This window comes from Blastomyces gilchristii, assembly GCF_000003855.2.
Source record: "Blastomyces gilchristii SLH14081 genomic scaffold supercont1.32, whole genome shotgun sequence".
NCBI lineage: Eukaryota > Fungi > Ascomycota > Eurotiomycetes > Onygenales > Ajellomycetaceae > Blastomyces > Blastomyces gilchristii.
The window spans coordinates 56,944-82,157 of record NW_003101651.1 but is presented as its reverse complement, the minus strand read 5'-3'; the positions used below and the strand labels follow the sequence as shown (position 1 = coordinate 82,157).

The 25,214-nt window shown below is 47.8% G+C and overlaps 6 protein-coding genes across 8 annotated transcripts; 3 read left to right on the top strand and 3 right to left on the bottom strand.

Moving 5' to 3' along the window:
* Window positions 1-454: 454 nt before the first annotated feature.
* BDBG_17920 (uncharacterized protein) lies at window positions 455-2,120 on the bottom strand. Its single transcript, XM_031725538.1, has one exon. The coding sequence runs from the start codon at window positions 1,699-1,701 to the stop codon at window positions 1,366-1,368; it is 336 nt and encodes a 111-aa protein (XP_031581130.1). The 5' UTR covers window positions 1,702-2,120; the 3' UTR covers window positions 455-1,365.
* A 345-nt stretch (window positions 2,121-2,465) lies between these two features.
* BDBG_08948 lies at window positions 2,466-6,631 on the top strand. 2 transcript variants are annotated; one of them, XM_031723800.1, is made up of 6 exons: window positions 2,466-2,582; window positions 2,673-4,328; window positions 4,434-4,706; window positions 4,812-5,249; window positions 5,337-5,395; window positions 5,525-6,631. In XM_031723800.1, the coding sequence occupies exons 2-6, from the start codon at window positions 4,077-4,079 to the stop codon at window positions 6,237-6,239; spliced, it is 1,737 nt and encodes a 578-aa protein (XP_031581129.1). In that variant the 5' UTR covers window positions 2,466-2,582; window positions 2,673-4,076; the 3' UTR covers window positions 6,240-6,631. The 2 variants fall into 2 exon arrangements, with proteins under 2 accessions (XP_031581129.1, XP_031581128.1); XM_031723799.1 differs by having other exon boundaries at window positions 2,482-4,328.
* BDBG_08947 (transcription elongation factor spt6) lies at window positions 6,556-13,259 on the bottom strand. Its single transcript, XM_031723798.1, has 6 exons — window positions 12,905-13,259; window positions 11,964-12,691; window positions 11,454-11,839; window positions 11,184-11,363; window positions 7,449-11,115; window positions 6,556-7,360 (listed from the first exon to the last, which is right to left on the bottom strand). Exons 3-6 carry the CDS (start codon window positions 11,628-11,630, stop codon window positions 7,077-7,079), a joined length of 4,308 nt encoding a protein of 1,435 aa, XP_031581127.1. The 5' UTR covers window positions 11,631-11,839; window positions 11,964-12,691; window positions 12,905-13,259; the 3' UTR covers window positions 6,556-7,076.
* A 481-nt stretch (window positions 13,260-13,740) lies between these two features.
* Window positions 13,741-17,583, top strand: BDBG_08946 (STE/STE7/MEK1 protein kinase). The gene is made up of 4 exons (XM_002620605.2): window positions 13,741-14,752; window positions 14,915-15,072; window positions 15,164-15,701; window positions 15,808-17,583. Exons 1-4 carry the CDS (start codon window positions 14,462-14,464, stop codon window positions 16,486-16,488), a joined length of 1,668 nt encoding a protein of 555 aa, XP_002620651.1. The 5' UTR covers window positions 13,741-14,461; the 3' UTR covers window positions 16,489-17,583.
* BDBG_08945 lies at window positions 17,292-20,860 on the bottom strand. 2 transcript variants are annotated; one of them, XM_031723797.1, is made up of 4 exons: window positions 20,771-20,860; window positions 20,490-20,693; window positions 19,610-20,396; window positions 17,292-19,497 (listed from the first exon to the last, which is right to left on the bottom strand). In XM_031723797.1, exons 3-4 carry the CDS (start codon window positions 19,792-19,794, stop codon window positions 18,168-18,170), a joined length of 1,515 nt encoding a protein of 504 aa, XP_031581126.1. In that variant the 5' UTR covers window positions 19,795-20,396; window positions 20,490-20,693; window positions 20,771-20,860; the 3' UTR covers window positions 17,292-18,167. The 2 variants fall into 2 exon arrangements, with proteins under 2 accessions (XP_031581126.1, XP_002620650.1); XM_002620604.2 differs by having other exon boundaries at window positions 17,329-19,497; window positions 19,610-20,860.
* A 445-nt stretch (window positions 20,861-21,305) lies between these two features.
* On the top strand, window positions 21,306-24,780 carry BDBG_08944 (arrestin domain-containing protein; the record flags this gene model as incomplete). Its single annotated transcript, XM_031723796.1, has 4 exons — window positions 21,306-22,495; window positions 22,568-23,213; window positions 23,320-24,365; window positions 24,463-24,780. The coding sequence occupies exons 2-4, from the start codon at window positions 22,811-22,813 to the stop codon at window positions 24,778-24,780; spliced, it is 1,767 nt and encodes a 588-aa protein (XP_031581125.1). The 5' UTR covers window positions 21,306-22,495; window positions 22,568-22,810.
* Window positions 24,781-25,214: the final 434 nt, after the last annotated feature.

Here is a 25,214-nt window from a genome sequence, read left to right as displayed (position 1 = left end):
ACGTGCAAACCATGTCATCCATCAGTCAGCACGTCATTGCCGAAAAGGGAGATCAGCCGCAACAACGTCGATACCTTGTCGGATATCTCGTGCGTCTCGGAGATATCTTGGACGTTCGATCTGGGATGTACACAGTATTATTCTGGGGACAAATCTGGCTTGTGGAGATGTGGAATTCGCGTGTGCATCACTCTGGAATACAGTCGCCCTTGATACGCCAGTCTTGATCCTTATAAAAGTCCGGAACTTGGGGGCTTTCGCTTGACGGTGAAACTCAATCTGAATGAACATTTTTACCCTCTGTTTGAAATTCTTGGAGGGGCACCAACTTGGCTGCTGGGTGCCAGAAGGCTGGTGCCTTGGTAGTGTTGGGGTATCGCTATCACTGTCTTGCTGCTCCTCTGCTCAATCCGCAAACCGAGCACCACCGGGGGGGTTTTGCCTACACGCCCTTCTGCTACCATCCATGGATGCTTTTCCGGGAAATAAATCCATAGATCTGGTTAAAAAGGGAACAATCACGCATTCTTATTGATCAAAGCTAATCAGATATCGATACAGCTTCGGTTCATTCCCACCTAGGCACCAACTATGATACGACGCAATTACAGATATCTTGATATGAAAGCCAGGCAACAACACCTTGTTTACACGTGTGGATAAAATGGATGCCCACATGACCATGTATTCTTCAGGTTTCGCTATATCACCTCTCCCTGGGAGACTGGACGAATGTAAATGACGAAACCCTTGCACAGTACCTCCCCCGCCACAAATTTGACTCATTTTGCAAAAGCAATCCTGACTGGCTTTCCAGAGGGACATGCCACATATCTGTTCAAAGCAGAAACAGAGAAATAATTACCAGACAAGAGGAAACAGAGGAAGTAAAGCAGAAATACAGTGTCTCAAACTCCAATCTGGTCTTTCCAATTCGAAATTCTTCAAAACTGCACTATCCTCCATCGTCTGCTCCCTGACAACCTGAAACCCGCATTTCAACGCCTTAAAGCTCTCCATGTTTTTCTCGTTGCATACCACATATAGCTTGTCTCATTTCCTATTTTCCCCTCTCTTCGACAAGCTCCACCATGCATTGATCATTGCAGAGGTCGCTTCTGTCCCAATCCCTTACCCCACTCCTCTAGGTGAGTAAGATACCCTAGAGTTGGCACGGGTACCAACTCGCTTATACCCACGGTGCCTATAATGCGCCCAGCTGGGCTATCAACATGCAGCATGACGAATTTTTAACTAAGCCCTACAGCGCAGGGTGGGGCGGTGAACGTCTTTAGGGCCATCCATTTTCTGGTGGCGGAGACATCTGCATCAGGTATAAAGGGCCAACTAACATAACACAGGACGTCAGCCATATATTAAACAGGCGGAAGATTGCCTTTTGCCGGATGAAGGGGAACGGAAGCATTTAAGAAGGAAGAAGGCGGAACAAAATAAATAGAACAAAAGACAGGAAGCCAAGTCACATCTCAGTGTCCTCACAGCATCCTCTCTCGAGCGGATGGCAAATAGGCCCTCTGCATCTGAGTCACGGACTTCACGGAGTATCAATCGCTGGGAATTAATGATACTTGGGGTAGATTCTGGCGGAGCCGGGAGGACGATGTCAAACTCGGAGTCCTCCCTGACAGATTCGGCTATAATCCCTCCTGTTCCGTGATTGTTGCAGCTGTCATGCGGCATTATCGTCCAATTATCTAGTAAATTTTGACTTTCCAAATTGACTATTTAAACCCGCAAATAAAATGCCGAATCTTTTTGGAGTTTAATCAAACTCTTCCAAGGGTATTGAAAAGAACTTTGTACCCTGAGTATCATATCCTCCTCTTGTTCAGCGTTGGTAAAGAATAAGGCGCGGCAAGAGCATCGACATAGTTACTTGCGTCTCCTTCCCAGCGAGAATTGGGTCCCGTATTCCATCCATTGTTGCTTCTGAATGAACTAGTACGAGGACGGATCCTGTTCCTGTTGCCTGACATAATGATTACGGACTCCGCAGACCCATCGGAGGCATAGCTCTGCATCGGCTCTGAGCTGTTGTAGGGGAGGAGGGGGGGGGGGGGAATTCAACGCTTTTTCTTTTCTTTTCTTTTTCTTTTTCTTTTTTTTTTTTTTGGCTAGTTATAGAATGTGGTTGAAAAACCATGCGCTGAGGTTCATGAACTAACATCAAGCTAGAAACCTCCCAGTTCTTTCGAGAAGATTAGCCCTAGAAAAAGCAACTCTAGGAAACGAACCAGCTGGCCAGAACAATGCCAATGTGGACCACTTTTAACATGGTTGAGAAAGTTTCTTTTTCGCATCCTCTTTTAAATCTCGCTCCGACTCTGAGGATCTCCGATTTGAATGCAACGTTTCACCGACGTTAGAACAGACCACAAATGATATCGAAAAACAGCAAGAAACTGTTGGGGGTCCCGGGTTAATCGGCCCTTCTACCAGCAGTGCGCTGGTGGTGACTGAGCTCTTTTGCCCCAGTAGCCTACATATACACCAACCGCCTGTCCTTACTATGTGGACAGAAGCCTCGACTAAAGAAAAATAGGAAATTGCGCATGATTGGTGCAAGTATCCCCCGTACTTACTGACGGAGCACGAGCCTAAATGCGACTAGTTGTGAGAGGTGCATGATGCTGTATGTTGACACATATTAGGCTGGACGCCCTGTCCAAGGGTTTAACCGGCCTCTTGTTCAGACCCCCCCGCGTCTCCGCGCTGGAGCGATGGTTCCAGTCTTTGACTCCACTGCCGGGACACTGTCCTCTTCGGTCAACACCAGCCGGTCGGTCGGTTGAAACAGACGACAAGTGTCTTGAAGTCTCAGCTCCGAGAGTTACGCTGCCAAAGCGCGAACCACCACAACCTCCCAACTCCTGCAGAATGCCGACAATCGAGGCTCGAGAGCTGTGCTACCCTGGTATTTGTCGCACTTCAGCACTTCTTCTACCCTTAACCTAGTTGGTATTTCCATAGTCAGATCAATCGTCGGCAGGGGTGGATTTGCCTTTGGTGCGCACAAATGTCCTAACGAGCGCTAAATATTTTTGTTCAATCTTCGAGGCAAAAGACGCCGGACTTCGTCTTCCTACTCCCTGTACGCGCTAACCAGACCACGTTAATACGCCCTGGGCCATGCCCAATTTGATATGCATCCCCGAATTTGACTAAGAACGGTCACGGAAAATGAAAAGAAGATGTATCTAGGGGTACTGCTTTTTCCCTCTGAAAACCCCGTTTGCAGATCGAGACGTGGGTTATTGAGTTACAGCCAACTTGTTCGATTGTTGCACGTTACATAACAGCAAACTCCAGGTATCCTGTTTCTGCGACAGCAGAGAGCCAAGCATAACGGCGGGCGCCAGATTCACCAAAACAATCAGCCCAGTGCTCTTCCGTCTGTGTTTCGGACCTCGCACAGGGTTCACGGAGAGTTTGTGCTTATCCACGCTGCATATAAAAAGCAGATAAGAGCGGAGCGGACCTATACCATCAAAGCGTTGACCAGGCGTTGATCATCTTCGGTGTGAAGCTAGAGAAAAGAATCGCAAGTCAAGCAAACAGTGGGGCAGGTGGAGGTGCTTGTGTATTTCAAACAAGCTACTCCGATGTTTATATGAAAACTACCCTGCCCCTGCCCTCTGGGAAGATGAATTGCGGAAGGCTGGGCTAGCTTGTGCTCGGTCGCACGGTATACTTAACCATAATAAGAGGCCTGGAAGAAATGAGGCAAGCTTTTTGACAAGGCCCTCCCGCTCGTCTTTCCTTTTTTCTCTTTCAACCCTTTTGAATACGTTCAATATTCAAGCCTTCTTTCGGGGAGGAGGGAAGTGGAAACAGAAACATAGAGATTCAGCATATGTTATGTTTCTGATAGCTCTCCCCCTCTTTTTCCTTTTACAAATTCTTCACATATAACTATACCTGTTTAATATTTTCTCGTTGATTCACTTCTCCTTCTTTTTCCAGTTAAATATTTCTTTATTAACTCTCCCTTACTCCCTGCGGTGGGAAGGTGAGAGCAGCAACACAACACCAGCGGCCTCAACCCGGCAACAGTAATGGCTGCCCAAAATTCAGTAACGGCTATCCCGCCCGCCGAGAAAACGGAAGAGGAATCGAAAATTTCGATTCAGAAATCAAAGAAATCACCGGCGTTCTATCTCTCCGTTTTCTGGCTTTGCCTTATATCTGTGATCACGTCCTTGGATTCCGTGATCATAACAGCCATTATACCATCAGTTGCTAGAGATTTACCTGGCACCACAGTACAACTTTTCTGGTGCGGAACGGGATTCTTGTTGGCACAGACGGTTCGTAACATTCAACTTAAGTAGCACATATCGGCTTCGGAAACTGCACAGGAAGAGCTCAGCTGTTTACCGCTTGAAAAATAAAAGCTAATGCAGACGGACCAGGTCACCATCCCGCTATATGGGAGCTTTAGCGATATCTTCGGCCGTAAATGGGCTCTAAACTTCGCCCTCATCATCTTTACATTTGGAAGCATCCTTTGCGCAACAGCCAAGCACATGCAATGGCTGGTTGCTGCACGAGCTGTCAAAGGTCTCGGTGCTGGGGGGAACCTTAGCCTGGTCTCTGTGATTATCAGTGACATAACCACACTACAAGAAAGAGGCTCGTACATGTCCTTAGTGTCTCTAGCATGGGCCGTGGGCACAATAGCCGGAGTAAGCTAGAATCCTAATTGAAATTTTATTCACATAATCGTGGTGAAGACAACATACACCTGATCTCCGGCTAACAAATCCCTCAACCGTGAAAAATGGATATAGGTCCCTATCGGCGGCGCTATCGGAGAACGCACAACGTGGCGATGGGCATTTTGGATTAACGTGCCCATCTGCGTCGTTTCCATCGTCGGTCTCACCATGTCGCTCAGACTCAAGTCCGCAAAAACCACGCTGAGGGAGAAAATTACCCGCATCGACTTTCCCGGCATCTTCGTCTTCGTGGGCTCGACCACCTCGTTCCTCCTCGGGTTGACAACTGGGGGCACACTTCGCCCATGGGGCTCCGCTAGCGTACTTGTACCACTAATTGTGGGGGTTTTTGGATGGGCTTTGTTCATATATGTCGAGCTCAAATATGCCCATGAGCCTATGATTCCACTTCGGGTGTTCCATGGCCGCACGGCGGCGGCGGGAGGTTATTCTAGCGTCTTTTTCCATGGGCTTGTACTATGGTCTTTGTCTTATTATATCATTATCTTTGTGAGTTTGCTACACTCTACTATCTCTCGGTGACATATGATAGATCTTGAGAGAAACCGTATCGGATATGGAGCTTACACTTCACAGTTCCTCGGAGTCACCCAGCACGGACTCCTCCAGTCAGCCGTGGAAACGTTACCGGGATCGTAAGTTATTTGCCACGGCTTGATAATCCTAGCCCAAGAAACGGGAAACATCCCCCTTCCAATAGGAATAGAAATACAGAACAATATTGAAAATGAAAGAACCACTAACCCACAACCATCACAAAACAGCGCCTTCGTCGCCCCCTTCTCCATAATCGCAGGGATAGTGATGACAAAAACCCTCCGTTTCCAGAAGGTAGTCTGGACCGGCTGGGTAGTCATGACAATCGGCACGGGCCTCAATGCCCTACTCAAGCCTCACTCGAACGGCGGCATCCTCTATGGCGTACGTATAATCATGCCAATAGGCGCCGGCCTCCTATTCCCCACGACAACCGTCGCCGTACAATCCGTGCAGAAGGGCGAGGATGTCGGCATCGCCACCTCCGTGCAAGTCTTTGCGCGCAGTCTCGGCCAGGCCTTCGGCGTTGCGCTGGGCGCTGTGATTTTTCAAAACGAGTTTGACAGGCTCGTGACACAGGCGGTGGCGGCGGGTGCGTTTACTGGCAACAGTAACCAGAACATGCTGGTCCATGGATCCCAGGCGGACGCTGCGTTCGACATCATCCAGACGTTTCCGGAGAATGTGCAGGAGGTTTATCGATATGTGTATGCGGATTCGTTGAGGACGATTTGGTATGTTCTTACGGGACTTTCTGGATTTGCGTTTTTGGTAAGTTTAGCGATGAGGGATGAGAGTTTGAATAAAGATGCGAAGGGGAGGCATCAGTTTGACCATGAGAGAGGAGGGGACGCCCACGGGGAAGAAGATTCTGAGCAGGCGAAGGAAGGTAAAGAGTATTCGAAGGAATCTAGCGCGTCGAGTTCTAGGATACAAGGCTAAAAATGGAGCAAGAAAGGCGGGAAAAGGGGGAGAGGATTTGTGATACCGAGATAAATTCGTAGCGCTCTTCGTAGCGCTCTTTTTATATACGGAATCATCTCTCTTCGGCTTCCTTTCAACACGTGTAACATATATATACAAACAAAACGTCAGCATGCTAAGGCTCAGGATTTCTCAAATCTAAGTTATTATATCATTTTTTCTTGATGATACCTATTTGAACGTAGCGTGATGCGCGTCGGGTGCTCAGGGGAATGGGTTTCTCTTCCGCAGGTTAGTTGATTTTATGACTAGATTCGCAGACATGGTGAAATCGGACGGTTGAAACATGGATGTGCTGGTTGTATCATACCACTACAATCCCCATCCTGCCTCATTTAACGTAAGAAAGAATTATACTTGGAATGTGAATGTTATATTCTGCAACAAGCTCCTCCTCTGATTCCACTATCAGCTTGGCCCCCCCCCCTTACTTTATCACCAGATATCAAAGCGATTTCCCCTGGTGCCTAGCTATAATGAACATGATCGATCTCATCCCATATCGTCGACAAGCGGGGAAAACCAAAGAAGAAAAAGAGATGATCCCCAGCTCAAGTTTATAAAACACACAGCAAAAAGAAAAGATAAAAAGGAAATATAGGCAGTAATAGACATATGAGTTGCATGGATATACCGTACCTATCGCTTCAAACCAACCTATTTATCTATCCATCCTTTCATCCATAATTCCACAGAAAGGGCAGCAATACAAGAATGTCTGAGAAACAGAAAAAAAATAAAATAATAATATACTCCCCGACCCCAATCCAGTGTCAAGATCACCTATGATAAAAATCACCGATACCCACCACCACCACCACCACCAGCCCGACTCTTAGCTCGCGCCTGCAAATTCGCAAACAGTAGTTTAAACCCATTACATAGCGCCATCATGTCCGGATACGGGTTACGTTGCAACTCATACCCCTGCGGGATAACCTTGACAGCCCAGCTATTCAACTGCGCATTCTCGCCTGCTTTGAAGCAGAGGTGGAAATAGCCCGGGTGCTTGCGGTCGATGCAGAATGCGTAGACGGAGCGGCGGGGATTGGCTTTTGTGTAGGTTGTTAACCAGCCTTCTTTATGGGGGAAGTGTAATGTTAGTTTTCATTTTCTTGTTGACGTTTTACAACGCTATATATGTGGGGGAAGTATTACGAAACGTACCTGTATCGGCCTTGGTTCCCTCCTGGAACTTCTCATGGTTCATCATATCATCCACCTTCTTGGCCATGGCCTTGATATGGTTGACGATAAGCTCGTCAAGATCGCTATACGAGTACCTACCGCCAACCTTCAAAATCTTGCCCACGGAGAACTCATTCTCTTTGTCTAGCTCAAGGATGTCAAGGTGTTGGTAGATGCCATCGGAGACCTTCCAGGTGGCGGCGATATGGTCGATCCCGTTCGATGAGGGTCTGATAACCACATCCCCACGGCTCTGGGTCGCAAGGAACTCCTCAGCTTGCGCAGAGTTGAAAGGGCGGAACAGCGGATGTTTGATAACGCGCATTGCCCGGCCGCTCGTCTCTGTCTTTTCACGGAGCGCCTCTCTATCCGCGTCTTCTTGTCGCTCATCCCATTCGCTGCGGAGGTGATCGAACTGTCGTCGATACGGCTTGTTGACCTGACTTTCTCGCAGGGAGACGTTGGCCTGGAGGAGCTTACGGTTGAGGTAGAGAATCTTTCCCTGAACCGTTTGGTGGGGGGCAAACAGACTTCGAACGGGGATGTCATAGCGGTCGGTAATTTCAACCTCGCCGGCGATAGCGTCGATTCCGCAGTCTAGCTTGCCGTCGATATGATCGTCTGTAACGCGTTTGATGGAAATCGGCACGACCATACCTTCTGCCAGAGACTCGGGTGTCTCTCCAGTCAACATGGTGAAGATAGTATCCGTGCCTAGGAAGGCAAACTGTTTCCGCAACTCTTCATACGGCTGCTGTAATTCCGCACGAATGGTTTCGAGAGTAGCTCGCTTCCGCTGGCTAAGGTTCTTTTCAAGCTGCTCAGCGTACTCCTCGAGAATAAGATCATTGACTCTATCCTGCGCGTCTTCCTTGATAAGTTTGCGAATAATAGCGCCTTGTCCATTTTCATCTGTTTCAGCCTTGATATCTTCTTCATCGAGCTCCAACGCATCAGCAGCCATTTTCCGGCCAATATCATAGTCTTCAGGATGAACACGTGTATTATCAAGGTAGTCCGCGTCCGGATCAGTACTATCATAATCAATAAAGAGGAAACTGGCGCAGTTGTTCCAAACTTTGACACCCATGGCCGGATATTGAGCATTGACGCCAAGAAGCTCCATCCTATTGTTGACAATGCCTCCGTTCATATTGATAATCTTAAGAAGGTGGGCAGCTTTCCGAGGGCCAAGGCCGCAGACGTAGGGAAGTAGGTTTGCCGTTGCCATATCAGTGACAGCCTCGTTTATGTCAACACCACAAAGGTTGACCATGTCCACGAGAGCCGTTTCCAGCTGCTTCAGGATTTTGTCCTGAGGAACAAGCTGCTGTCCTGGCTTGAACTGAATCGATACAATGTCTCTACCCAAGGATGCGTACTCCTTCATCGGGTTCTGGAGGTACTTAGCCAGCGCAACACAATAGTGAGTCAAAGTAGCAAAACCAGGATGCTCCATTTTAGCCCGCTCGCTAGTCTGGTAGAGTCGGGCGACTTCATCGTTCACCATAACCACTTCCAGGTGATCGCTGACTTCCTCATCGTAGTCGTTGGTGTAAGTAGCACCACGCAGGTCTTTCGAAGAGACAAGATCCGACAGTTGTTTGGAAAGCTTTCTAGTCTCGGGCGAGAACCCGGATACACCAATAACATCAGGCTTGCGTCTATCCACGAGTTCAACGAAGGCGGCGACGTCTTTGCCATCCGCAATCATTCGGCCCGAGTCACCGAGAGAGAGGTCGACAAATTTTCCATTCTCCAGCACCCTACCATCTTCTTCAACCCATGCCCAGTAGATAGGATCTTTCCCGACGACACCGTTTCCATTCGATAAAGCAAGAACTCTGGGAATGGTGCCTAGAATCATCCCCTTGGGCTTATAAGGAGCCTGATCAAGTCGTAACGAGAATGCTTCTCTGCACTCCTTGGCAACATGGTTCTCGCATTCCGTCCTAATATTTTCCTTAACACCCCGGCTCATAATCCTCTCCAGCTTCCCAAGGGCCATATCAACAACCTCTCTTCGCTCTCTATTCCACGCGTCAGCAAGTTCGCTAAAGTTATCCGATTCGATCTGCGAATAAAGGTTTTTCTTGAAATTGTCAAAATTCTGGAACCGGACTTTAACATCCACTAAGCCCTCTTCCTCTGCTTTAAGCATCCGCAGGAAAAGTTCCGGGCGACGAGCAATGTCGCTTAGCTGCTGGTTTCGAAGGTACTTAAATTCGTAATACGGATGCTGTTCGTCGATCTTTTTCAAACCCTTCTCCGTTCTGAAACACTCGATAACTCCATTCATGTAAAAAGCCTGCCTCATAACCTTGCGCATCTTGGGATTCATCGTAATTTCTTCGGCAAACATTGACTTGGAAGCCTTCAGAGCATGGCCGCCATTTGTAAAGTTATCGTCAAGAAGATTATCCGCCATCACGTCTGGCTGTTCTGCGGGGTCTTCGGTATATTGCCGCTTTCCTTCTTTCAGTGCATTTTGCGCGAAAGCATCCGCAGTGATACCAAATGCGCGAACCAAACCATACGCCCGGCTATTTCTGACACGTTCTGAAAAAGTTCTCGTGGTAGCTTTCCGCCGTTGTTTAGAGAGTCCATCCTCGCCACCCCCATTAACCACTGCAATATCCCTCAGCTGACTAGGGTACTGGAAGTAAAGATAGTCCTGCACATCCTGTAGCTCCTCCATGGTCACAGCCAGTGGCAGCATCGATTCAAAGATGTCATCTTTTACGTTGCTAACCGCTTGAAGGTTATCGTAAGTCTTTTGCAAGCTGTTACGCTTATCGACGAGCGACCGGAACTTCAGATCGTATTCAAAAATATCCCACAAATCTATCATATTCAACAGCTTCTCAGCCTTGACGACATACTCTGGGCCATCCGGATTGGAAGGGTCAGGGGACACGGGAACTTTAGCAGCGTGTATAAGATAATCTTTGCGATGCTGGAATATAAACGGGACCTCCCAATCATCAGTAATCATGAACTCGAGGACTTTCGCAATGGATCGCTGGAACGGTTCACGCAGGTCCGGATCGAGGCGCTTCTTCAGCAACATGAGGTTCGATATCCAAATCGCCTCTTCCTTGAACTGCTCGTCGGTCAATATGACATGCTTGTATGGCTTTCTCGCGATCTGACATCGTTCAGGTTCATCAGTGAAACGAATAACATTGTCTTCCTCGGTCAACATCTTCTCCGCGAGTTGGGACGGCTCGAAAACATCCTTCAGGTCAAGTTGCTTTTCTTCATCTTCGTCCAGCTCTTCCTCTTGGTCTTCGGTCTCAAGCGCAAATAGATAGTCATTCCCGTCACCAAAGGCCATCCGCATGTCTTCCAGCGCTGTCTCATCAAGGCCTGTTGCATCCGTCACGCCTAATCCTGACAACCCCTTTCTCATGGGGCGTGCAATTTCCTCGTCTTCTTGTAGCTGTTCGCGTTCTTCGTCTGAGAAGACATCCTCCTCGATGAAGTTGTCCATATCATCCTCCATCCCCCTTCGTTCATGTCGCCCGATTCTGCTATAGTGATCAACCTCCTCCTCCTCGTCTGAGTTGAACATGTCATCGATGCCGCGAGAGACATGTCGATCTCTGTCAGACTTGTGGCCGCGTTTCAGACGTTTGAACTTGGACTACGGGAAAAAATGAGACATTATGTCAGTTCTGGTATTTTCGCAATAGAAATATATTTGGAACCTACCTCAGTTGGTAGAGCACGCTGTAGCTCTGGGTTATTTTCTCCGATCAGGTAGATATCTTCTTCATCGAGGTCCTCATCTTCACGCTCGCGCTCTGCCTGACGACGCCTTTTCCGTTCGCGACGACGTTCTTCCCGGTCCTCAATTTCCTCATCCTCATCGACGATGAATCCTTCGCGGACCTACACAAGGAATGAAGTGTCTCTTTTTTAGTTCTCGGGTTTGGTAGACAAAAGAGAGGGGGGGATGGGGCTGCGAGATTGAGAGCTTACCGCGCGTTCAGCTTCCTCGTCATCGTCGTCCTCATCTTCTTCGCTTGAGTCCTCGAATTGTCCGTTTACATGCTCGCGCTCTCTGGGGCCATCGCTGGCCGCTTCCCCGTCATAGGATACATCGTCCTCCTCGTCGTCCAGCAGGGCCTCGTTGTCGAGGAGGTCCCGAGACGTCATATTTGGTGTATGTTGGGCAACGCCGACTCTGGAGCCAAGCTAGTCAATAGCTCGGATAGGGGCTTGAGAAGTACAGACACAAGGAAAGGAGGGATGGGGTGGCGCTGGCAAAGATTGCAGAAGAAGATGATGAAGAAGCTCCAGACAATTTTTCTGATCGGGAATGGCGACGGAGGTCAAAAAGAAGCTGCCGACTGTGGCTGGTGTAACTAGTGTGGCTGGTGGTTTAGTGCTAGACTATATTAGGAATGGCGCAATATGTTATATATTTTCTCCGGATGAATTTTGGACAATCTTTTAACGAGCAAACCATGTCTACTACTTAGTACTTACTGATAAAGAGTGCACAGCTGCCATTCTATTACTAGCATTGACTAGCTACCGGTAGCTCTCCGAAAATGTGGTTAATAAAGGCCTGAACAGCCAGGCAACCCTAGGAATGGAAATCTTGCAGGCTGTCATCAGTTGCTTTACGGTGAGATGAGATGGCTGCTTGGGTCAATATAAAAGATAAATACGACTGACTAGTAATAACATCTTCGCGGAAAAAGTGAATTCGGTATAAATTCACTATTCAGAATATTAACTATTCCGTATAAGAAATCGACAGAGGAACGTCCGTTATCAATCGTTACGTCTGGATTCCAAAATAGATCAACTACACAGGAGACTCGATGGCTATTACTTACTGCCTTGAAATTCACACCTAGGAAGCTATCCGTCGAGCATTATTATTACAGTATCAGCATGTTTAACCGCCAAAAGCCGAGGGGGCCACTTTGTATTATTGGCCATAATGTTTTGCCTCAAAAAGAATGCCGAATCCGCTAATTATTGGCAATAATGTCCTCTATTTATCCATAGATATGGTCAAAAGGCGCTGAACACAATCATGTAGTGCTATTTAACACCGAAATCGAAAATCGAAAACATGCTCAATCTGTCGCCATGTTCCAGAAATTCGCGAGGATATTCATCATCAGGACCCCCAAAGCGGCCATTGGTCCAGTCGGTTGGGGATGTTCCTTGTTAACTAGCTAGGGGACAATAGGAGTTTACACCTTTCAGTCTTCAGTCTCGTGCATTGGAAGACCCAAAAGGCTCCTGTGTTTGACGCCGCTGGATAAAAAAAAGCAAAAAAAAAAAAAAAAAAACAAGAGCCCAACGACAGGCACGAAAAGAGCCAGCTCACTCCATGATTTGCTATCTCTTCTCCGCAAGCATGTTCACGAAGGGCCAACCGCGCAACACTCCGGGAGAATTTCATGACTTACGTTGTAATTTAAATTAATTCCTCGCACAGCATCCCAAGCCACGGGTCAAGCAGATCGTGGGCTCTTCGGGCGTCTCTGGGCGTGGATTGGCCACGCTAGAAAGTCATTCAGTACTATTTTCTGCTAGACTGCCGGGTCACGGAGGACGCCCTGGGGGATAGTGACAAAATTTGGGGGCTGTCAACAGATTTACACACCCGGCCAAGGGGCAGCATTTCATACTATAACTATATTATAGGTGAGTGCCAGGCGTGGCTAGCAGGAGCCAGCTATCTTATGATCTTTTTGATCTAGATGGTAATTTCTCCTGGCAGCTCTAAGTCATGACAGTAATCTGAAAATGAGATTATACAGATGAGATGTAGAGAATTGTACTGTACATCATCGAGTTCTTCTCAACTTCAAGATCTACTTGGGGACACTAGTAATTTTACAGTAAATATCAACTCGACCCGGTGCGGCGAGATAGGATGCTTGGCTGGTGAGCATGCAATCATGCAACTATACATTCATCAGGTACAGAGACAAAAAAAGGACCATGGATTAATGACGACGATCCTTGCTTGTAAATAGACAATAGACTATGCTATTATTTAAAAAATTTACTATTCCCAGCCAGCTATACAGCGTATACTAGTAGTCTATGCTATACGGAGTAGTTTCGCGTAGGGTTCTCGGAAAAAATAAAATAACATAAAAGAAATAAAAGAAAAGAAAAGAAATCCCAAATGGAGCCAGAACCTCGCCCTCCTCAAGAATTTGATAGAGGCGCGCCTAGTTTCAGTCTTTGGCAGAGGGGATTCTGGAACGTCCCTTGGACACACTGCCTTGCCTGCCTGTTAACTTATTTACTCGATAAGATGGATACATTTTGGGTCAGGAATTAGCCGCCTGGTTCCCATCCTGCGGCAAAGCAATCCTGCTATTTAACATATATCATTAGATCTCCCTCGTCTTCGTCTTCGTCTTTTAGTTTTCCTTTTTTTGGCTCTATGCAGCGTATATCAAAAAGTTCTCAGGTTGTTCGTTGTTCAAGGCTCTGCTCCACTGCGTCGTTCGTGGTGGTGCCCAATTGATAAATAAGTTAATAATATATATTTAACTCTTCTCTCCCCCCGCCAAACCCAACCAACCACAACCCGGATTGGGCTGGGAGAGAGAGACCAAACAAGTGACCAACCCAACCCTCTCCCGCATCAACAACAACAAACATCAACAGCAGCAGCAGCGACGACAACTACTCATAGACATATATCTATCTACTCACACCCTAATCCAATACCATCTGTTCATTCATTCATTCATTCATTCATTCATTCTGCATTCACTCACTCACTCCCTCACAGCGTCCCCGTCACCACCACTCATTTCTAACCAAACCTCGACGACGTCCCCCTCCCCAAATCATTTGCGCCCACCCGACAACAGCGTCGAGGATCGGCCAACAACCTGTTTCGTCATACAAGAGAGAAAAGCTAAAACTAAATATAAATATAAAAATAAACTAATCAAAGAAAAAGATAAATACATCGAACCTCCGGATCCACTCCCCAGACCATGGGTGACTCCTTCAAGGCGCGGACGCTGAAGCGAAAGAATGTGAAAGGGCTAGCTCTCAACTCTGCCGGGCCAAAGGCTGGCTCCAAGTCCTCCGACGGTGATGCTCAGATGCCAGGCGCCATCGGAAATTCAGACAGCAACCGGACAGACACGCTGGAGATCGGACTGGAGTTTAAGCTCGATTTGAGGAGTGAGGACCTGGTGGTGCTGAAGGAGCTCGGTGCAGGCAATGGTGGAACCGTCAGCAAGGTTATGCATGCGTCGACGAAGGTTATTATGGCTAGGAAGGTTTGTAGTCTACCTTTGTTTTCCTTTAAAAAAAAAAAAGAGAAAAAAATTTCTTCTATTTTTCCGATGCATCTTCATAACATATTTATATATAATTTTTGGCACATATTTTGTGAATACAGGATCTCTAACGGCTGTGTCATTGGGGTTTTGTCGATCTAGATCATCCGAGTAGACGCCAAAGAGAATGTGAGGAAGCAGATTGTACGAGAGTTACAGGTCGGCCATGATTGCAATTCGCCGTACATTGTCACGTTCTACGGCGCTTTTCAAAATGAAGCCAGGGATATAGTACTTTGTATGGAGTATATGGATTGCGGGTATGTGAATGCTTTTTCCGTTAAATGCCTACTTTATGCCCTGTTTCCTGGGAGAAGAAGTATATAAAACTAAGTGATGTGTCTCCTCCAGCTCCCTTGACCGTATCTCCAAAGACTTTGGCCCCGTCCGCGTCGACGTCCTCGGAAAAATCGCAGAATACGTCCTCGGAGGACTAGTGTACCTATATGAAACACACCGCATCATGCACAGAGACATCAAGCCCTCCAACGTCCTAATAAACTCAAGAGGAAATATAAAGCTATGCGATTTTGGCGTGGCCACCGAAACAGTCAACTCCATAGCAGACACTTTCGTCGGCACATCGACGTACATGGCTCCCGAGCGTATCCAGGGCGGGGCATACACCGTGCGCTCAGATGTGTGGAGTGTCGGTTTAACCATAATGGAGCTGGCTGTGGGCCGCTTCCCTTTTGATGCAACAGACTCAGCTGCGGGTGACCGCGCAAGCGCGGGCCCAATGGGAATTCTGGATTTGCTACAGCAAATCGTGCATGAACCGGCACCCAAACTGCCCAAGAGTGATGCATTCCCGCCGATCCTAGATGATTTCGTCGCCAAATGTTTGCTAAAGAAGCCAGAAGAGCGGCCAACACCGCGAGAACTATATGTAAGTAGCCTATACGTCCCTTTCTCATGTATTACTTGATTTATTTATTTTTTTTTCTTTTTATTACTATTTACTAGAATCTAACATGAACCAACAAACTCCACAGGACAAAGATGCATTCCTCCAAGCCGCCAAACGCACCCCCGTAAACCTCCGCGAATGGGCAATCAGCATGATGGAACAGCACAACAGGAAATCATACCTCGCCCCTCCAGCCCCAAAAGCCATCACCCGCGACGGCTCGCGGGATTCCATCTCCCACTCCCGAAACGCAGAGACCTCCCCGCGGCCCCGCTTCACACCGACGTCCGGCGAAATCCCCCTAAACATCGCCCGGGAACCTAACAGCAACAGCAGCAGCAGCAGCGGCGCGCGCATGTACAGTGATCCCATGTCCGCCATCGAACCCTCGTCCACAATGGGCTTCGAGCACCTCTCCCTCGGCAGCGCCACCCACCACCATCCAGACTACAACCACACCCACAACCCCGCCCACAATCCTCTCCAGCACCTAACCTCCAACGGCACCAGCAACAGCAGCGCAAAGAGCAACAACAACAACAACAACAACGGCCACCCCCACTCCCACTCAACCCGCCAATACCCCAGCCACCCACACATCGACACCTCCGTCCCGCAGTACGCATCGCCCATGTCCGCGTCCGCCGCAACGACGCGCGCGGCGATCCAATCAGCAACACTGCCGTCGAGGCCCGCGCCGCCGCCCTCCGGCCCGCTACCTGCGCCTCCTGGCTCAGCGGGGGTCTGGCGGTTGGCGGACGCATAGTCATCGGGTATGAAGCTTGTGAGTGGGGGTTGGTGAGCGGTGGTGGGAGCGGGCGGAAAAGAGAGGGAAAGAGAGAGAGGAATATTATGGGGTATGTGATTGTGATTTAAATTTAAGCCATTTTGTCTTTTATCTTTATCTTCTGTTTTTTTTTTTTTTTTTTTTTTTTTTTTTTCTTTCTTCTTCCCTCTAGGCGTTCTCGTCGGTTGTGAATATCTCCTTCTTCCTCCTTTCTTCCTTTCTAGTTTATTTTTCAACAGTTTATTCTCCCCTTTTCTAGGATGGATTGGATCCATGGATGTTATAGCCACGCTTTTCTGGTCCTTTTTTCTCTGTCATTTTACTCTGTTCTCTCTATTCCCCCGACCCTTCCCCCCCCTTTTTTTTCTTTCTTTCTTTCCTCTTCTATTCTATTCCCCTCAACGCAAGGCAAGGAGGAGGGAAGCTATCCAGTTTCTCTTATCCCCCTCTTCTTCCACAACTCAGCTCAGCTCAGCTCTTATTTATTTATTTATTTATTTATTCACTTTTCTGTCCAGGATTATTGAATATGAAACACACACACGTGCACACTCTGACTCTGACTCTGACTGACTCTGACTCTGACTCTGACTCTTGGCGTTTCTCTCTTACCTCCTGACTCGTACCCAATTCTTGCAAAGGCCGGGACGTAGGAAGTAGGAAGGAAGAATACAGCCCAGCGGAACATGAGACAAGGCGCAGGACGGCGTTGTTGACGAAGCGGCAGTCATCAGTAGGAGGTGGGCGAAAAGGACGTAAATCATGGTTAACAACAGATCTATATATATATATATGTGTGTGTGTGTGTATTTCAATAGATTTTTTTTATCATGATTCTAGATTATAAAAGCACAGGATATCCCAAAACCACATCTCTGTTGTTTGTAAGTCACAAGAAAAAATTAATTATATGTAAGGGGAAATAAACAAACAGACAAACAAACAAATGACTTGCATTCTTTTTCTTCTTTCTTATGAACATGTGAGTGAGAATAGATAACATGAGCCAGACATTTGTAGAGTAACCATACAGTTAGTATATAAAATGCAAAACATATATAACCCATCCATCCATCCATCCATCCATCCATCCCTTTCTAAGTGTAGTTTTTTTGACAAAAATGGTGCAGATATGTAAATATATATATGTAATGTAATGTAATGTATGTATGTATGTATGTATCCCGCCAATGAATGATGATTGAAAACAAAATATGTAAGAAGAAATGACAGAGAAATATATAGTTTTGTCTGTGATGATGGGGAAGACAAAGACAAGGAATGGGTAACGAAAAGGGGAGTTAATAACATCAACACATCATCATGACATCTGGTGTTTCTCACAGGATGTAAACAGGGAAATTTTGGGGGGAGGGGAAAACAAGGGAGTTAGTTATATATATATGGAAGCCAAAAAAAATCCAAGACGAAGGAAGAATCGGTTAAAACTCTTTTGATCAGAAAAGTGTAACGAATATGAAATAAGACCATGCAATCAGGACAGAGTGAGGGGGGGTTAAGGTAAGTAAGGCAGGAGAGGTGATAGACAATAACTTAGAACAGGAACCGGAACCCGAATAGACACCAGAAAGCGAAAAAAGGGACCCAAAAAAAAAAAAAAAAATGAAAAAAATGAAGGGAAAAAGAAACAAACTTCCTCAAACCATCTCAAACCCTTTCCTCCTCCCGCCCTTCTTCCCACCACCACCGCCGCCGCCACCACTGCTACTACTCCCACCACCACCACCAATCCCCAACCCCATCCCCTTCGCCTTCCTCTTCACCACCGGCCTCACCATAACCGGCAAACAATCCAACACCCCTCTACTCCCCTCAAAATAATGCGTCACAAACCCCCACCTCAACAACCGCCGCAATGCCGCCAGGCGTAACCACTTCCACCATCGATCCAGCTTCATAAACGCATCCTGGTGGATCTTCACCGTCTTCCGCGTGCCATACTGGCGAGACGTCTCGCTGTCGATGGCCTTGCTGTACTGCGGGCCGCGCCGCGGGTTGGCGATGGTGGTGTGGATGGAGGAGAAGTTGGCGTGGAGCGAGCGTTTGGACTTCTTGTTGATGTGGCGGCCGGAGACGTTGGCGAGGGCGTCGACTTGGTGGAGGATGCGCGGGGTGTTGTGGTATGCGTTGTAGCGTTTGATGAGCGGCGGGCCGTGATCGCCTGCGGGTCCATCCTCGTCGTCGGATAGGAACGAAGACCCGTCTTCGTCCGCGGAGGACTCATTCTCCCCTTCGTCCTCCACGTCCGGCATCGACTCCCCTTCCTCCAGTGGCGTGTAACTCTTCTCATAGAGCAGCGCGATGTTCTCGCCTGCGGCAATCTGCACCGCCGCCTCGGTGCTCTCCAGCTGCTCTGCAAACGCCTCGATGGCGTCTTCGCTCTCATGTTCGAGATCCTCGACCTCCGTCGCGAGGAATCCCCACTCCTCTAGCGCGGCGGTGACAACACTCGCATCGTCGGGCGCATTAACATAATGGCCATCGGACGAAACGATCTCGAGCAAAAAGTTCATCTGGTCGAGGATCTCGTCCTCGCCCGCGTCGCCGAAGAAGGTGCAGGCGCCCAGGCAGTGGATGGCGGCTGCTTTGATGGGCATGTTGGGGGAGTCTGTGATGGTGCGGCGAAGCAGAGAGGAAAACTGGTCGTAGATGGTTCCATCGAGGAAGGTCAGTGCCGTGAGGCTTACTGCTTTCAGGGCTAGGACTGTTTCTTTCTCGCTGGACTCGGATTTGATGCTCTTGGCGAAGGAGGCGAGGAGTTCGTTGAATTCAGGTAGGGATTCGTCGACGTAGTGGGATGTCAGGATGCGGACGTAAGCAGTCAGTGCGTCCTCGCGACTCAGGTTGCTGCTGCGTTTGCGGTCGTTGTAGTCTTTTATCACTTCTTCTAAATCTTGTTGCCAGGTTTCGGAAGCGGCTGCTTCTTCATCATTTGCAGAGGGGAAGTATTCATCGAGCGATGGGGAGCTGTGGGACGGAAATAGATATGTTAGCAGTGCGCAAAAAAAAAAAAAAAAAAAAAAAAAAAAAAAAAAAAAAATTTCCCCCTTTCCATTTATAAAAAAAATTAAAACCATACCTGTAGGACGTTCCTTCACTCTCAGCATCCTCGTCATCTGAAGGATGCCTGCTCGCGTTACGGGAGGAAGGGCGCGAGTTTTGAGCGGAGCTTGCGCGCGAAGTAGCCCGAGAGGCTTCACGGCTCTGTGCTTTGCGCGAGACGGTCTTTTTGCTCTCAAGAGCCTGACGACGGAGATCCCGCATGTTGGCTAGAATGTATATCGAATTCTGTTGGGTTTTGGTTCCCTTGTTTTGTGGGGGATGGGGGATACGAGAGAGGTAGGCTGTTGGACCTCTGTTCCTCTTCGTCTTCTCAATAAAGTGTGTTTTTTTGGGAGCGAAAAGTGTAGGAGTAAGGATGTATCGTGCTTGGAAGAAGCTCGCGGTTGATGATATATATATATATATGTATATATATATAACTAGAGGTGGCGAAGCCTATTGATAGGTAGGATAGAGAAGGATGCGCTGGTGCGCACAGTAGTAGAGGGTTCAGTTCGTATTTCTTGGGGAGTCCGGCAGGTGCTAGCCCAGAGGCCTGGTGGTCTTGCAGTGGTACATGCACAAGATGCAGCGGAAGGTGTGTAGAGACGAATAGTCCATAAGGTCAAGCATTACCATTACTAGGGTAGAAGAAGAAGTCTTATACCGCGGGATCGTTTGGGAGTCTGAGCGGGGTGGTGACGGAAATGTGTGGAGAGTGGTTGGTTGGTTGGTTGGTGGGGGTGGAGGAGGAGGAGAAGAAGATGATTGTTGTATATTGTTAGGGCTCTTGCTTGGTGGGTGGGAAATGACGTAAAAATAGTCTGGCAGGCAAAAAAAGTCAACAGGATAAAACACGCAGACTAAGATCACAACACAGAGGACGAGATGGATGGATGATTGGAGTGTATATATACATTAGCCAATACTCTCGAACCCTCGAAGTCGAAGTAAGTGAGGTAACTGGATATAGATATCTAACTGCTGCAGCGTCTGGCCTATACAAAAAAAAAAAGTAAAAAGAAAAAGAAAAAGAAAAAGAAAAAGAAAAAAAAGAATTTCCCCGATTAGCAAGATTAGGGCTCGCCCTCTGATCCCGATCCGGCTAGCTAGCCGAGGCCCTGGCAAATGACGTCATTTTGTTAGTTCCTATTTATTCGAGTTCGAGTACAACAAAATAACACAATAATACACATACCATAGTTACCATACAAAGAGTAGAGAGAGCCTTTTGACTATTATTGCTCTATTGTATGATCAGCATTGGTATTAATGTATTATTTATTATGGTTCAGGCGTTACGCAGCGAATATCACCCCGTGGCAAAAGCTGGGGAGTCGTCGTCGTCCAGCAATCCCATCCATATATACGGAGTACTCTGTACTCTGTACTCTGTATATATGCCTGCTTTCAATAATAATAATAATAGGTAACTTACCGTACTTCTTATAAGTAAGTAGCTCTTGGGACAGCCAGGGAAAATGCCCTGTTGTAATATCACCCTAGTAGGCTGTAGGGAGAGAGATGCTGTCATGATTGCTAACTTACCAAGTAACAGCTTCAACTAGTCATTATTAATACTTAGTTACCTAGGTTATGGTTATGGTTGGTATAGGTATATCCACAGCGGGATGACGATATTATCATTTCCCCCTCTCTCTCTCCCACATCATCACATGTCATCATATGTTTGATCTTTTCGCTAGCTCTCCCTCTCTCTCTCTCTCTCTCTGCTTGGCTTTGTGCTATGCTGTCCATAATATATATATATATATATATATATGCATGTACAGACATCTATCCATCTTGTTTCCTAGTTCAACAGCAGAGAGTCTATCTAGCTGGGGATTTGGCATGGCTATTATTGCAGCCAGTCCAGCAGTCAGCTGCTGACATTTATCACAAGCCGAGTTCGGGATTCAGAAAGAGGAAAAAGAGGAAAAAGGGAAAAAAGAAACTCTAAGCGAGTAAGTTACTCCGTAGAAATAAGGGATAATAATAATAATAATAAGGCTCGAACTTGGAAGTCGAGAGAGAGAGAGGTGAGGGTTTATCTATCGCCTGATCTGCCCGTTCTCCACCGCCAAAACTTAGTTAAACACGGGCTAAGAACTTAGTGGGAAGAAGCCCCATTCTGGGCGGTGTCTGGGCGGTGTCTATCTCCGTTCTAGGCCTTCTACCGCAGTCATCCACTTATTATTTACTACTAGTACTAGTTATGATGTCAGCGGTTAACCTAGGAGGTTGATGTTTATGTTAATGTTTGTTTATTATTATGCTCATGTGGCCAGCGGAAACGGTCGGCCCGCAGGGGGACAGACAACACTCTTTGCAACTAACTAACTAGTTACATCCTATAACTATATAATAAGAGTCTTGTTATAAGGTATAACACATACACACATACATAGTTACTACATTGCAATGAGTGTTTCTGTATAGGTAACTTTCCCCTCTCTGTTTCTCTCTCCAAGATATTCCATACTCTTTTTTCTCTCTTCGATTCCAGATACATCTCCATGTTACAACCATTCAATTATTCTTGTATGTACAGTTACTTTTGCTGCTGCTGTTGCTGCTGCTGCTGCTGTTGGTCCCTGAACAAGATTTCTGCAACGGCAAAAAACCGTCCGTCTTAGCCAGTCTCATCTGCCGGTCATTTTTTTTAGCTTCATTCTTGTACAGCAAAACTCTCCTCAAACCCTCTCAGAAAAGGAAAAAAGAAAAACCTGACATCTTCTCTAATTCTGTCCTAGTTATATTATATATATATATATAATATATGATTGCAGAAGTCTGAACCACAATGGCCACTACGCGCTTCTTCTTCTTCTTCTTCCTTTCTAACATTTATTCTAGTTTCGCCTCCAAGCACAAATCTTGGAACAAGCATAACTCGCTCGGCTACAAGGGTATCTAATAAGTTGGTACCGCCGACTTCCATCTTGTCGCCACCAAGTACTAACATTTATATCTTTTTTATTTTGTATTTAAGAATACAAAAAAAAAAAAAAAAAAAAAGCTTCTCCCTCCTCAAAATAAACAAAAAAGAACCGCTACCCTGGCGCGACCTCCAGAATCCGCGAAACGTTTCCTTTGTCTCTCTTCTCCTCCCCCCAGGTCTACTTCACCACCTGCCCGAGACCATTTCGCGCGACCTTCTCCCACCAAAGTATCCCGCAGATCTAGAACCAATCGACCCTCTTCAATATCCCTCCCCCCCGCGGGATATGGAGATATGTTGTTAACTCGTGCGTCTCCAGCTGCGGTGGACACGGTGGAGTCTGTGAGCTCGGGCTCGTTCACTCCAACCTCGTCGCGAAGCCGGCCCACCTCCGTCGCTGAGTCCCTGCGCAGCAACACGGTGCCGCCGGACGGGCATTCGCAAAATGCGCCAGTATCAGCCCTGTCGCTGTCGCTGTTACGGAACGAGAAAGTAATCGCGTCGTCAAATGGCATTACCGTTTCGATATGCTTGGCTGAACCTGTGCTGTTCCTCGAAGGGTTCGATCGGAACGATGCCGACACGAGGAAGACTTCGATTCTCCGGGGGATCCTGCGTCTGAAGCTATCTAAATCTGCTAGGATTAAGAAGATTTCTTTGAATTTCAAGGGGATGGGCCAGACGAATTGGCCGGACGGTGAGTAGTCGTCCCCCAGTAATCTCCATATATTGCGATTCTACGTAGTTAGTTATAACCAAATTCTAATAGGACTATGTTGATTCTAATATGACTATCTTCATAGGCCTCCCGCCCAAAAAGAGCCAACTCCACGAGCAACATGTAATAATGAACCACACCTGGATGCTATTCAACGCGCAGCTCCCAGCCGCGGAATATAGCCACGGCGCAGACCACATGAACCTCAAGGTGCCGATGGTATCGACAAAGGAGCTGGCCGCATCGACAATCGAACTACTCGCAAAATCCGGCTCAGCCACATCACTAGCAAAGCTACCCAAGGAAGCCAAAAGACTCTCCCTCCAATCGACGTACTCGCGGAGCTTTGCCAAAGGCGACACCCACCACGGCGGGCCCAGCGTCGCATCGCGAGGCTACAAGCTCTTCCAGCCGGGCGAGTACTGGTACAATTTCGAGCTCCCCATCTCCTCGCAGTACTCGGAGAGCATCAACTCGATAGCGGGCTGGGTCAAGTACACGCTGGAAGCGACTATTGAGCGATCGGGCGCCTTCCGCCCTAACCTCCTCGGCCACAGGGAGGTTCCCTTCATCCGCACCCCGCCCGAGGGTTCGCTGGAGCACGTCGAGCCCATTGCGATATCGCGCACGTGGGAAGACCAGCTGCACTACGACATCATCATCTCGGGCAAATCGTTCCCGCTCGGCGGGCAGGTCCCCATTGCCTTCAAGCTGACGCCGCTGGCGAAGGTCGTGCTGCACCGCATCAAGGTGATTATCTCGGAGAACACGCAGGTCGTGGCGAATAACAAGGCACACCACCGGCTCGATACGACGAAGAAGGTGCTTTTGTTCGAGAAGCGCGCGGATGCGCAGAGTACCAGTGCGTTTCCTGGTAGTGTTTGTCGGGTCACCGCTGGCGGGGGGGTTGCGTACGATTCGCGCCGGGAGGCGGCGGAGGGGATCGAGTATGTCAATCGGCGGAGTACGAATCTGCTGGGCGATTTGGAGAGGAGCTTTGAGGCGGGGCCGACGGAGATGGAGTTCAATGTGCAGCTGCCTAGCTGTGCGGAGCTGAAGAAGAAGGATACCTCCCATGCGCTGCACTTTGATACGACGCATGAGCAGTTGATAATAAACCATTGGATCAAGGTAGGGCGGTGCCCGTTCATGATAATATATGATGAATAAATTCTTGTCCTAAAGAGCTGAAAAAAAAAAAAAAAACCCCCGACTAACAAAACGACAGATCGTCCTCCGTCTCTCCAAACTCGACGAGCGAGACCCCAGCAAACGCCGCCACTTCGAAATCTCCATCGACTCCCCCTTCCACATCATGTCCTGCCTCGCCACGCAATCCAACCTGTACCTCCCCGCCTACTCCTCCCCGTCCTCCTCCTCCCTCTCCCAATCCCAAAACCTGTACTGCACCTGCAAAATCGCCCAACAAGACTCCAACACCCCCACCCCACCCAGCTTGACCCGGGGATTAGTTCCACTTATCACTCTAAGATGCATGAGTAACGTTCTAGAAGAGAGAAAAGATATAACAAAAACAAGTCAGTAGACACAATACCTCTACATCCCTACGTGCCGTGACGGTCCTGCCGTGCCATGTCTAGTTTAAGCGACGTCGTATCTCTCCTAGCGTTGTATCGGGGAGTACTACTGAGACGCGAGCACGTCGGGATATCAACTTCCCAGGCGAGCGACATCATCAAGCCATAATAGCCGTCACCAGTATGGACTAGCTACTTCATACTAGTGAGCCAGTGATGGGTCGGTCCGCTCCCAGTCAGACTGAGCTAGATGATACGAAATTACGAAGGAGGAAATAAGCGAAGTGAGAGCAAATGGCCACACTTTATTCTCTACATGTATAGTGTGAGAGTCCGATAAGGGCCAGCCCAAGGTACGAAAACTATTGAACATGGAATTAGACGCGTCATGCAAGTCGACAGCGTGTTACGTGTAACTCTGCATGGGCACAGAGGAGAAGGG

Coding starts and splice junctions, on each gene's coding strand:
- BDBG_08945 (XM_031723797.1), bottom strand. CDS start 19,794: ATGCGGGATCTCCGTCGTCAGGCTCTTGAGAGCAAAAAGACCGTCTCG. Junction 19,498..19,609: donor AGTGAAGGAACGTCCTACAG/GTATGGTTTTAA, acceptor TCCGTCCCACAG/CTCCCCATCGCTCGATGAAT.
- BDBG_08947 (XM_031723798.1), bottom strand. CDS start 11,630: ATGACGTCTCGGGACCTCCTCGACAACGAGGCCCTGCTGGACGACGAG. Junction 11,364..11,453: donor ACGAGGAAGCTGAACGCGCG/GTAAGCTCTCAA, acceptor TTCCTTGTGTAG/GTCCGCGAAGGATTCATCGT. Junction 11,116..11,183: donor AGCGTGCTCTACCAACTGAG/GTAGGTTCCAAA, acceptor TTTTTCCCGTAG/TCCAAGTTCAAACGTCTGAA.
- BDBG_08948 (XM_031723800.1), top strand. CDS start 4,077: ATGGCTGCCCAAAATTCAGTAACGGCTATCCCGCCCGCCGAGAAAACG. Junction 4,329..4,433: donor GATTCTTGTTGGCACAGACG/GTTCGTAACATT, acceptor CAGACGGACCAG/GTCACCATCCCGCTATATGG. Junction 4,707..4,811: donor CCGTGGGCACAATAGCCGGA/GTAAGCTAGAAT, acceptor AAATGGATATAG/GTCCCTATCGGCGGCGCTAT.
- BDBG_08946 (XM_002620605.2), top strand. CDS start 14,462: ATGGGTGACTCCTTCAAGGCGCGGACGCTGAAGCGAAAGAATGTGAAA. Junction 15,073..15,163: donor ATGGAGTATATGGATTGCGG/GTATGTGAATGC, acceptor TGTCTCCTCCAG/CTCCCTTGACCGTATCTCCA. Junction 15,702..15,807: donor CAACACCGCGAGAACTATAT/GTAAGTAGCCTA, acceptor CAAACTCCACAG/GACAAAGATGCATTCCTCCA.
- BDBG_17920 (XM_031725538.1), bottom strand. CDS start 1,701: ATGCCGCATGACAGCTGCAACAATCACGGAACAGGAGGGATTATAGCC.